This window comes from Arvicanthis niloticus, chromosome 1 (assembly GCF_011762505.2).
Source record: "Arvicanthis niloticus isolate mArvNil1 chromosome 1, mArvNil1.pat.X, whole genome shotgun sequence".
Taxonomy (NCBI): domain Eukaryota; kingdom Metazoa; phylum Chordata; class Mammalia; order Rodentia; family Muridae; genus Arvicanthis; species Arvicanthis niloticus.
In genome coordinates this window covers 87,788,790-87,801,500 of record NC_047658.1, presented here as the reverse complement: position 1 = coordinate 87,801,500, position 12,711 = coordinate 87,788,790, and the positions used below count along the sequence as shown (strand labels likewise).

Here is a 12,711-nt window from a genome sequence, read left to right as displayed (position 1 = left end):
AGGCCTCAGACCCGGGAGATGGGCAGAAGGGGGGTGCTAGCCGGCAGGGGCGGGGGGGGGGAGGGTATCTGCTGGATTCTGAGCACTCAGGGCACCCAGCTATGAGCTCAGGGTAGTATGTGTGTTTTCCTACCTAAAGCTGGTTGTGGGATCTGTGGGTCCCCCAGAATGTGTCTGGCAGTATCCGGAGTACACTCACCAACAGGCCTCAGAGTGGAAGAGGGGCGAGTGGAGGAGGAAGGGGAGTGCTAGCGCTGGCTATGGGTTCTATGGATCCCCCAGAATGTGTCTGGCGGTATCGGGGTGCACTCACCAACAGGCCTCAGAGCGGAAGAGGGGCGAGCGGAGGAGGAAGGGGAGTGCTAGCGCTGGCTATGGGTTCTATGGATCCCCCAGAATGTGTCTGGCGGTATCCGGGGTGCACTCACCAAATAAAAACTCTTTAATCAAGGCTTGCTATACGGAACAGATTTATTTAGTAAAATAGAAAGTTTCCAATATATTAAAACATAAATCTGTAAGACATCATTAAAGTATAACACTCAGTAGGAAAAAACACAACAAATTTATAAAATCCCTGTACAGTCATGACCTCATTCTAAATTAATAGAAAATTTCAAGGTAATTTAGCTTCACATGCAGTTTAAAGAAATAATTAACAAATCTGGTATAGGCTTGGATTGTGTGTATGCATATGTTTATGTACATATTTGTGTGTGTATTTATAATGGCATACATTATATATAAATGCACAATGAAGATATTGATATAATTCGTAAGGTATGTCTATAGGTGTCTGTAGATATGTCTGTCATCCTAGGTTGTACACAAAGTTTTCTTACATGTGGAATTTCCATACCTATCAATACAGTGAAGATGCCGAACAGTTCCATTAGCACCCCCTTTTAATGGTTATCTGAGCCAGGACATCAGAAGTTTATTTTTCACTTTAAAACTGTTTTTTTATCTAAGTGGAATAGCAGCTGTTAATTTTGGAGGTCTTGCATTTTTTCTTAGCATAATTTCCTGGAAATATATTTAAACAGTTTATGCATTTCTGTTACTATACAGTGCTTTTCTTTTTATTGCTTAAAGAATTTTCCTTGGTATATGCCCACACTCTCACACAAATCATATACAATAGATAAACAAATAAATAAGTAAATAAAATTTTAGAGAAAGAATTTAGGAGAAATAATATTATTTGGAGAAATAGACTAAACACTAGAGAAAATCTATGGGAATTTTAGCAATGGGAATTTCATTCAAAAATTTGAGATTTGAGAAGAGTCTGTAGGTAGCAAGAATAAAACTTAACATGACACCGAAGATACTTTGGGCCAATGTATGCTAATGTACATGTACCTAAATCCACATCAATGGATATATAGCTTTATGCTAAGGAAGCCGGCATAGATGAATGGAGCCATAAAATAAGGGCTAGATGTTAAGGTAATACAGATCCTACTTCTGTCTTCCAATAGTGCCTGTTTTAGAAACTGTAGGTGTGTCTCAATCTCTGGGTGCTCCAGACTGATCACTTATTTCTACAGCCACCAGGATGTGATGCCTATAAAATTTTCTAAGGACTCCAAATTCAAAGCACTGCTCTCTCCTCATCTTTCTGTAGACATCATCAGCTTCTCTTCAGTCCTGACACTATACAGTTGATCGGTGCATTTAAGTCTACAAGTCTTCTGGAGATTTACAAAAGAAATTATATTCTGTTTTTCATTCAAAGAAGGGATTTCTGAGTTCAGTTGTCTACCAATAAAAATGCCTCTGACTTAAAACACATCTTTACCAGCATGCATGAAATACAAGTGCCGGTTAATTAAGATTTCCTCTTAGTTTACTGTTCTCTCCTGTGTTTGTGTGTGTGTGTATGTTGCTGTGACCATAATAACTGACAGAAACAATTTCAAGGACTAAAGATTTATTTTGAATTAGTTTCAGATGCTAAAGAAAGACATGGCAGAACAGAGTAGTTTACACTGTAGCCAAGAAACAGAAGAGGTGAAATGGCACGACTCTTCTGGCTTTCTCCTTTCCCTTATCCAGCCCAGGAGACACTCCATTTAGGGTGGTTCTTCTCCCTTTAGTTCACCCTTTCTATAACTACACTCATAGATTTCTTAGATGATTCTAAATCTAGTCAAGCTGACAGTGAAGACTTAAAAATCACACTCTCTTATAATCAGTAATACACACAAAGACATTACATCACTCAGAAATGAATTAGTATTTTTGCTTTATTACATGTTATTAGTTTGTTTCTAGAATGATTCTTTTTCCATTTGCAAAATTGGGTGAACAGTAATTAATTCATTAAAAATCCTAGAAGCTAAAGCTAATAAGAACACTACTTATTTGAAAACCTTAAATAAAATTTTCTTACCTGAAGTGGCAGAGGATCATTTTTGTTTTTGAAGCCACAGTCAAAAACAATGGCAGCCAGTACTCTCTGAGACATATAATCAAACAGAATGTAATTCTCAAACTCAGCTTCTGAAGGAAAACCTCGAACTACAGAGAGAGAAAACTGTTTGCTTAAGTAAAATATCCAGTAATTCCGTTTGTGAGGTGAGATACTACTTTATACAGACAAAAATCTATTACAAATATTGTGAAATCTATGACCTTTTTTCTTAAATATTGACATGAGTAATTAATGGATATTTCATGTATAAAATCCCTTCAGTATTTCATAAACTTTTAGTATGAAAAGTTGTATGATGTTAGATGAACCAGCAGCACAATGTACATCCAACCAGGACAGTCTATAGGGACAGGACGCATTCTAGTGTTCCCTAATAGAGTGGGGATCAAGACTATGGACAGCTTCTTTGGAGGTGAACTCTAATCCATTGCTGTAGTGCTTGTACCACTCCAAGTACACTGAAATCCACCGACTCATATACATTAAATAGACATATAGTATATCTGGGAGGTACATCGTATTTTTTGATGTTATATAAAGCTGTTTCAAAGAAGAGCAAAGACAAGGAGTGGCTAGCACTTCAAATTAAACCCTATAAAGTGAAACTCATTTGATAACAGTTTGATGGTAATAGAGAAGAAAGTAGTGGAGACAGTTCAATGAAATTCCCCCAGCCTCAGCAGTATCATGAAGAAGATTGGAAGAAGTTAAACACAACCTCATCAACACATGGATAAATGCAAAGCATGTAGTATACATGCCATTTTAGACCCAGAAAAAAGAAGAAAATGTTCAAAATAAATTCAAGAGTTATTTTTTAAAATTATCTTAATGAAATACAGAAAGACTCAAAAGGACCAGACCTTCACCTGACCCTTATGCTAAAAAGAAAAACGGGCACATTTGGCAGCCTGCATCAATATGTCCACCAGAACAGTATAACCAATGATATAAAGGATTAGCTTATTTCTCAAACAGTTCAAAGAGTCACTTCCTCTAAAAATTAGAGTTAAATCTCTATGAGATGTTATTTAAACAACTATGTACCATGGATGGTTTTCTTCTCCATAAGAAAAATGGTGTCCAGTGTGGACATTCTGACTGTGGTTTAATTCAACAATGTAGTGCCTATTAGCAGCTGGGAAAACACACCTACTCTCATTTTAACTTAAAAATTGAATAATGGTTAAAGGTCTCTCCCTCTCTAGAAAAAAATGCACTGTGATTCTAGCCATTCCAACAGGTATTAGAATGCTCAAACAAACACACATGCTGGGTTCATCACTATTGAGTCCAACCTTAGAGGCCACAGTAAAAAACAAGAAGGAACACAGAGGACACATGCTCAGTGAACCTATCAAGAGACTAAAGAACTCTGATTTGGACATTTAAAACAGCTCTCTTCTGGCTTCTCCTGGCTCCCCCCTATTGTAAGACTTGAAATACTAATAACTATCACCTTTACTTCTCCCTCAAGTCTCTTTCCAGTTTCCTGTCAAGGGGTTCCTTTCTTTCCTACATGTGGCAGTTAAGACACACAAATCATGGATATACTTCTGGTATCTTTTAGACAGGCTCACCAGAGAGGTACCCCAACTGTCACACCCAATGCCTCATTCAGCCAGATCAGTTATTATCCCAATTCCCTATAGTAGTTATGGTCACCTCTTCAGAGCTGAGTAACAAGAACTGGATAGGCCACAGTCAGGGCAGGGACCACACAAAGCATGGCCAGGATTGGCAGAATCAAGATCTAGTTTCTTATCTCCTTCTAAATGACCACCCCTTCCCTACCTAAAAGTTCTACCTGAGGGTGGGGACTAGAACTTCAGTACAGATACTGGTACCAGCTTTGGAACTGTATTTCTAGATTTCCATGAGATCTATCATTTCAAGCTACCCCAAACATAAGAGTTAATCCAGTTTGGTGCGTTTATGACCTGGACAAGAAACCACCCCTCAGGAAGCCAGGATCACCCCTAGGAAGGCAGAATCACCTTAAATCATGTGAAAACAAAACAAACAAGACAGGTAGAATAAGTACCCTTTTAATGAGATAATATACTTTTCTTTTTCTGAATTCTTACTCCATAGCACACTCTATGAGTTGCCATGAGGCTTAGTTGTCTGTCAGAAAGGCAAAACTATTATCCCCTAACCTCCCTCTTCCCTCTTCTTTCCTCCCTCCCTCTCTCATTTTGTTTGTCTCTTTCTGATGCTGGCCAGAGCTAAATGTGTTCTTTGCTGTTGTTGCTGTTTGTACTTTGGGCTTGCTTACTCTCTCTTTAAAGCGCTCCTTCTAACCATGCAGCTGCAGGCCACCATACAGGGGGCCTCCATGCTGGCTCCAGCTCTTCTCCTCTGGGCAGCTACTGAAAATTTATATCTTCCCTACTCTTTTTTTTTTTTTTTTTTAAAGAAAGAATAATAATTTTTCCCTTTGAAAAGACTCCAGCTTTCCTTGACTTTCAAGAATATATGCGTAAGTTACAATATTGCTGAAGTAGTTTTTAATGTATATAGAATTGTAAGCTCCAGGGCTGAGGACATAGCTTAGCAGCAGGCTTTCCTAGGCTGTAAAAGACCCCTAGGTTCAATCTGCAGCACTGCAAGCAAGCAAGAAAGCAAACACCCAAGTCCCCAAACCAACTTCTACAGAACTAAAACCTAAAGAGAAAATGTTAAAGGACCCCTGTGTTTGAAATTTCAGTAAGGTAGTTTTAAATCAACTGTAAGAAACAAAGGATGACTATTTTCACCTCAGGAGCAGGCACATCTGTATTAGGTGACAGGAGTCCAAATAACTCACATCATTCTTCTTGATCATAACTTTGTATCATGTCTAAGGGATCAACTGGCTTTAAGTTACAAAGATTTTCTCACACGTTCTCTCTTAAAGGCTTCATCATTTCACATTTAGGTATATGACCCATTTTTAGTTAGTTGCAGAAGATATGGATTTTTGTTATTTTAGCTATTAGTGCCCAATTGTTCCCGTACTATTTTTTTTAATAGGTTTGTCTTTCATGATAGTCTGTTACATCACTGTCAAAGTCATTCTGGCATCTTAGTATAATCAATCTGTGTTTGGGTTCTCCTCTCACGGATTTGTCTATCTTTTGACCAATTCCACACTGACCTACTTATCACTATCACATCGCAAATCTTAATAGTAAGACATAAACTCCACCTTAACCTCAATTTTTAGCATTATTTTGTTTTTGTTTTGTTTTTTATAGATGTAGCAGTTTTTTTTTTTTTTAACTGAAAACTTCAATGGCTAACCTTTTATAGTGGAGTTGAGATTCCTCTTTACATCTTCAATGATTTCTGATACCACATCAATATCAGAAGGTATGTAAATCAATTCCCACTCCTTAGCATCTTTGATGAAAGAAGGCATGGTAGCAATGGGTTGAGGAGTGAAATTATACGGTCCAGCAACATTCATACCAGTAAGTGCACGGAATATCAACAACATTATTACAAACAACAATGCTGCCAAGACTTCTGTAATTGTACTAATGGTCTGCCTCTTCTAAAAGAGGAAAAAGACATATTATTGATTAACTCAAGAGTACACATTCAATATAAATTTGAGTTTTATATTTTACCTTCTGTACCACATAGAATAAAGGGCAGATGTATGTTCAGGGCCTGAACTTACGACCTGTCATCCATGAAAAGTATGGTATATATTCTATATAGTCCATTCTCCTGAATAATCTTATAGATACCATAGAAAACAAGTACATCATCATTATAAATTATATTGGTTAACTGTCCTGTGCTGTTTGTACATGTTGAGGGTGGACATCAGAGTGAAGAACCCCTTCTTCCCTTCCTTGTCCCAGGGAAGAAAATGTTCTTCATCAGGTACTCCAGCATGACTGTTTAAACAGTGCTTCCCCAGTCATTTCTGCTGGATGTTGTAAGAACAAGATTTGGTGTTTTGCTGTCTATCCACTACTTTATATCGGTTCTTTTACTTAGAGTACTGACTCAAGGGAGCACTGCTCTGTCTGGGATTCTCAGTCACATACTCTAACAGGCTGCCTCAATGGAACTTCCCCAGTCAATTTCCATCCAAGTTGATGAGGTTTTGCTATTTCTCCTCTGCTTTCCATTTATTCTTTCACCTTTGCTTGCTGCATGGTTAATAAATTACTCACTTGAAACTGAAACCATGGCTCCTATAGATCATTCTCTGGACAAAACAACCATTAAATTCTTAATGCTTTTGTCACAAGGGCTTCTAAATTAATCTAAGTGACTGTTAACTCATTAGAAAATGAGGCCATAGGGTAACCATAAAAGGACAAAGCCAAACAAACTCCTTGCCTCATCAAAAGCTGAGTATGTTTCTCTTTTAACAGCTTTGTCATGAAATACCAGATTATGCCTCAAGGCCAGGGTGTTTATACACTAGAAGGTCTTTGTGACCAGACCAATTGCAATTGCTGGGATTTTACGTAGCCACTTGAATGAGCATAAGTAAATCAAAATCTCTCAAAATTTAAGAATAAGTAAGGGGACAGAATTTTTACCAGAGAAAATCTAAATAAAGCTACCTTGATTAATTTATATTGGTTGACTTTAAAATCACTAATTTTAGATGCTACCCAGTTGGACAGTATATCATTAGTTTTCTACCAGATTTTCTGTAGATAACATCTCTAATATGTATATTATAATTAAGTTTCCTAGATTATTTTGCACTAATTTGAAGGCTACTTTGGTTAAAAAAAAAAAAAAAAAAAACAACAACAACCAAAAACAACAACAAAAAACAAAAAACACTGACTTTTTGGTCCTGCAAATATCTGATGTAACTTGAAAAAGGAAGTTTCTGACATCTCTGTTCTGTCTCATCCTCTGCTACTTTCATCTTTGGTCAAGAGTTATTCAGTATGAATGCAGATGTGGTGATCATGTGAGGAATGTTTTATTCAAAACTATAATTCAAGGTTAGTTTAATCTAGGTTTGTCTAATCTCTCTTCCCTAGTTACCATGACTGAAAACATCAGACTAAAAATGCAAGGAAAAGAGAAAGTACCTGAGTTCCAGGAAGTGTTCAATGTATTCCCAGAAAAGAATGTTCCTCTCTTCCTTGAGCTTCACTCTCCCTTACTTTAATAAACATGCCTTTCTTATTTTAATTTCCTTTAAAAGCAATCTCCACACAAACCCAGAGGCAGTAGCCACAGGTACTCCCATGCTGCTTTCTCTTTCCTCTGCATCAGAAGCCCTTAACAAAAGCCCTACCTAGGAATTTTCTTCTGCCCTTTGTATATTACTATCTATAATTGCAGGGGCCTAAGTTCTGAAATTCCTTTCAACTATCTCAACTACCTCTTCCCTTTTCTCTACTTTTTTCAGGTCACTCTACAGTATGTATTTGATGGCTATTATACATTTGAAAGATCTACCCACAGGTTTAAGTTTTTCAAAAGTATATGCAAAAATGTACACAGAATGAAATGTAACAAATGGGCTCTGGCGGTCATTACCATGGATGCCTTTACCTACCTTTAATGTAAAATTTTTCCAGAGGAGAACTGTTAATTGATTGACTATCAACTGATTCATCCTTTTACAAAAACTATGTGCTCAACTCTACAGAGGAAATCTTCCTCTCTTTCTCTCTCTCTTTCTTTCTTTCTTCCTTTCCTTCTTTTTTTCTTGCTTTTACAATGGTAAGTTACCTAAAATGTGAGCAATAAACAAAATGAGATTCTTTTTACTACCTTTCTCTTTAATTAGTCTCAAAAATTGGTGAGGTTATATATCTGAAATAAAGCAAATTGTATCATTACTAAAATTTTTCTACTAATTTTCTTAATATATAATAAAGATTGTTAATGGCCCAGCCAGAGACTCAGGCTTCTTCTGGTTTGCACCTGTGCCCAGAGTGGAGTTAGTGCTCTGTATCCCCATCCACTCAGCCCAGATGCAGCTTGACTCACAGGTGTTCTGACACATCCAGGATCACAGGTGAGACCTCAAACCCTGCCCCAATACCTGGCATAACTGGGACCTCTAAGACCCAGAGATTCAGGGACCCTGTCCAGCCAGAGGTGCAGGCTTCTTCCAGTTTGCACCTGCACCAGGAGTAGATCCCCACCCAATCAGCCCACACCCAGATGCAGCTTGAACCCCAGGAGTTCTGACACATCCAAGATCACAAGATCACAGGATCACAGGCACACAGGAAGGACATGCTCCATTCAGAGACAGCAAGGCCAGTTAACACCAGAGATAACCAGATGGCAAAAGGCAAGTGCAAGAACCTAAACAACAGAAACCAATACTACTGGGCAACATCAGAACCCATTTCTCCCAGCACAGCAAGCACTGGATACCCCAACACACCAGAGAAGCAAGATTCAGATGTAAAATCCCATCTCATGAAGACGATAGAGAACTTTAAGAAGAACATAAATAACTCACTCAAAGAAATACAGGAGAACCCATGTAAACAGGTAGAAGCCCTTAAAGAGGAAACATAAAAATCTCTTAAAGAATTACAAGAAAACACAATCAAACAGGCGAAGGAATTGAACAAAACCATTCAGGATCTAAAAATGGAAGTAGAAACAATAAAGAAATCTCAAAGGGAGACTACCTTGGAGATAGAAAACCTAGGAAACAGAGCAGGAGTCACAGATACAAGCATCATCAACAGGATACAAGTGATAGAAGAGAGACTCTCAGGCATAGAAGATACCATAGAAAATATTGACACAACTGTCAAAAAATACAAAAAGCAAAAAGCTCCTAACTCAAAACATTAAAAAAAAATCCAGGACACAATGAGAAGACCAAACCTAAGAACAATAGGAATACAAAAGAGTGAAGATTCCAAACTCAAAGGGCCAGCAAACATCTTAAAATTATAGAAGAAAACTTCCCTAACTTAAAGAATGAGATGCCCATAAATATACAGCAAGCCTATGAAACAGATGGGACCGGAAAAAAATTCCTCTCATTATATAATAATTAAAACACCAAATGCACAGAAAAAGAAGGAGTATTGAAATCTTGGGGGAAAGTTCAAGTAACATATAAAGACAGACCTATCAGAATTACACCAGACATTTCAGCAGAGACTCTAAAAGCCAGAAAATGTTGGGCAGATGTGGGGAGCCAACAGAAGGCGGCTATCATCCTTGCAGCCATCTTGAGCCATATATCCTGATAAGAGACTTGATTACATTAGCCTGCAACAGCTGAGCACACTCTGATAACATCTTGCTTTAGATATCCAGGATTTTCCCTTGGGTGTGTGAGACTTAAAGCTGTGATTTAGAGCCGAGACTTAAGGGCTTGACTTAGAGATCAGATTTAGAGACAAGGCCTAAGGGCATGACTTAAAGGTGTGACTTAGAGGCGTGGCTTTGAAGTGAGACATATAAAAGGCAAGAGGCAGACAGAAGAGTTCAGTACAACTTGGAGGGAGAACAGAGAATTAGGATTAGAAGAGTACAACTTGGAACTAGGAATTAGGTTAGAGAGTACAACTTGGAGTAGAAATTAGGCATTGAGGAAGAATTATTAGACATTAGGCACTTAGTACTTGGAAGAAGTAACTTGGAACTTGGAGGCACTAGGAACTAGGAACTAGGAACTCAAGACTTAGGACTTGGACTAGGAAGAGAGAATGAAGAATAAACGGGATTGAATCACACTCTGTCTGGTCTCTATTCCTCGAGTCCGTCCTCACTCTCTCTCTTGCTGAACCCCAACCTGCAGACTGGAGCAGCTTGGGGCAGTGCAGGCTAACAATTTAGCCCCCAAAGCTTTTGGCAGTGCAGGTTTCAACATTGATAGAGCTGTCCCCGACATTTTGGCTCCCAAAGTGGGCTAGAGCGGATTGAAACAGGCAGATGTCATACAGACCCTAAGAGAACAAAAATGCCAGCCCAAGCTACTATACCCAGCAAAACTCTCAATTACTATAGATGGAGAAACCAAAATATTCCATAATACCAAATTTAAACAATATCTTTCCACTAATCCAGCCCTAAAGAGGATGACAGGAGAACTCCAACATGAGGGAAATTACACCCAAGAAAACTAAGAAATTAATCTTCTCACAACAAACCCAAAGGAAGAGAACCACACAGCATAATTCCACCTGCAACAACAAAAATAACAAAAAGCAACAATCACTGGTCCTTAATGTCTCTCAAAATCAATGGACTCAATTCCCCAATAAAAAGACATAGACTAACAGACTGGTACATAAACAGGACCCAACATTTTGCTGTATAAAGGAAACACACCTCAGTGACAAACACAAACACTACCTCAAAGTAAAAGGCTGGAAAAAAATTTTCCAAGCAAATGGCCCCAAGAAACAAGCTGGAGTAGTCATATTAATATCCAATAACATAGACTTTCAACCAAAAGTTATCAAAAAAGATGGGAAGGGACACTACTAACATACTCATCAAAGGAAAAACCCACCAAGATGAACTCTCAATTCTTCTTCTTCTTCTTCTTCTTCTTCTTCTTCTTCTTCTTCTTCTTCTTCTTCTTCTTCTTCTTCTTCTTCTTCTTTTTTTTTAATTTCGAGATAGGGTTTATCTCTGTAGCCCTAGCTACCCTAGAACTCACTCCGTAGACCAGGCTGGCCTTGAACTCAGAAACCGGTCTGCCTTTGCCTCCCAAGTGCTGGGATTAAAGGTGTGCACCACCACTGCCCGGCGAACTCTCAATTCTTAATATCTATGCCCCAAATGCAAGGGCATCCACATTTGTAAAAGAAATGTTACTGAAGCTCAAAGCTCACATTGAACCTCACACAATAATAGTGGGAGACTTCAATACCCCAGTCTCACCAATGGACACATCATGGAAACAAAAACTGAGGAAACACAAAAAATCATCAGATCCTACTACAAAAGTCTATACTCAACAAAACTGGAAAATCTAGATGAAATAGATGATTTCCTAGACAGATCCCAAGTACCAAAGTTAAATCAGGATCAAGTAAAGCATCTAAACAGTCCTATAAGCCCTAAGGAAATAGAATCTGTCATTAGAAGTTTCCCAACCAAAAACAGTGGAGGACCAGATTGTTTTAGTGAAGAATTCTATCAGACCTTCAAAGAAGACCTAATACCAATACTTCTCAAGGTTCATGCTGATACCTAAACCACGCAAAGACACAACAAAAAAGAGAACTTCAGACCAACTTCTCTTAAGAATATTGATGCAAACATACTCAATAAAATTCTTGCAAACTGAATCCAAAAACTCATAAAAATGATCATTCGCCATGATCAAGTAGACTTCATCCCAGGAATGCAGGGCTGGTTCAATATACAGAAATCCATCAATGTAATCCACTATATAAACAAACTCAAAGGAAAAAAAACCACACATGATCCTCTCACTAGATGCTGAAAAAGCCCTTAACAAAATACAACACCCCATTCATGTTAAAAGTATTGGAGAAATCAGGAATTCAAGGTCCATATCTAAACATAATAAAAGCAATATACAGCAAACCAATAACCAACATCAAACTAAACAGAGTGAAACTCAAAGCAATCCCATTAAAATCAGGGACAAGGCTGCCCACTCTCCCCCTATCTATTCAACATGGTATTTGAAGCTCTAGCCAGAGCAATTAGACAACAAAAGGAGATCAAAGAAATACAAATTGGAAAGGAGGAAGTCAAGATATCACTATTTGCAGATGATATAATAGTATATATATATATATAAGCTACCCCAAAAATTCTACCAGAGAACTACTACAGCAGATAAACAACTTCAGAAAAGTGGCTGGATATAAAAATTAACTCTAACAAATCAGTAGCCTTTCTTGATTCAAAGGATAAATAGGTTGAGAAAGAAATTAGGGAAATGACACCCTTTACAATGGTCACAAATAATATAAAATATCTTGGTGGATTCTAACCAAGCAAGTGTAAGATCTATATGACAAGAACTTCAAGTACCTGAAGAAAAACAAATCGAAGAAGACCTCAGAAGATGGTAAGATCTCCCATGCTCATCGATTGGCAAGATTAATATAGTAAAAATGGCCATTTTGCCAAAAGCAATCTACAGATTCAATGCAATTGAATCTACAGATTCAAACTTCCAACTCAATTCTTCATAGAATTAGAAAGAGCAATTTGCAAATTCATCTGGAATAACAAAAAACCCAGGATAGCAAAAACTATTCTCAACAACAAAAGAACTGGGGGAATTGCCATCCATGACTGTCAGGAGCCATAACGGGATAAGCTAATAA

At 37.9% G+C, this 12,711-nt stretch overlaps 1 protein-coding gene across 3 annotated transcripts in view; it reads right to left on the bottom strand.

Annotated features, from left to right (window-relative positions):
- Positions 1–12,711, bottom strand: part of LOC117713553 (phospholipid-transporting ATPase ABCA3-like) — a 158,744-nt gene that overhangs the window by 133,316 nt on the left and 12,717 nt on the right. For 2 of the 3 annotated variants that reach the window (XM_076919006.1, XM_076918994.1), the window contains exons 2-4: positions 7,971–8,146; positions 5,726–5,978; positions 2,399–2,526 (exon numbers count right to left, since the gene is read on the bottom strand). In XM_076919006.1, coding sequence (XP_076775121.1) covers positions 2,399–2,526; positions 5,726–5,978; positions 7,971–8,030 — 441 coding nt within the window. In that variant the 5' untranslated portion in view covers positions 8,031–8,146. The remainder of the gene's footprint in view (positions 1–2,398; positions 2,527–5,725; positions 5,979–7,970; positions 8,147–12,711) is intronic. The other variant, XM_076919044.1, reaches the window with a different exon arrangement.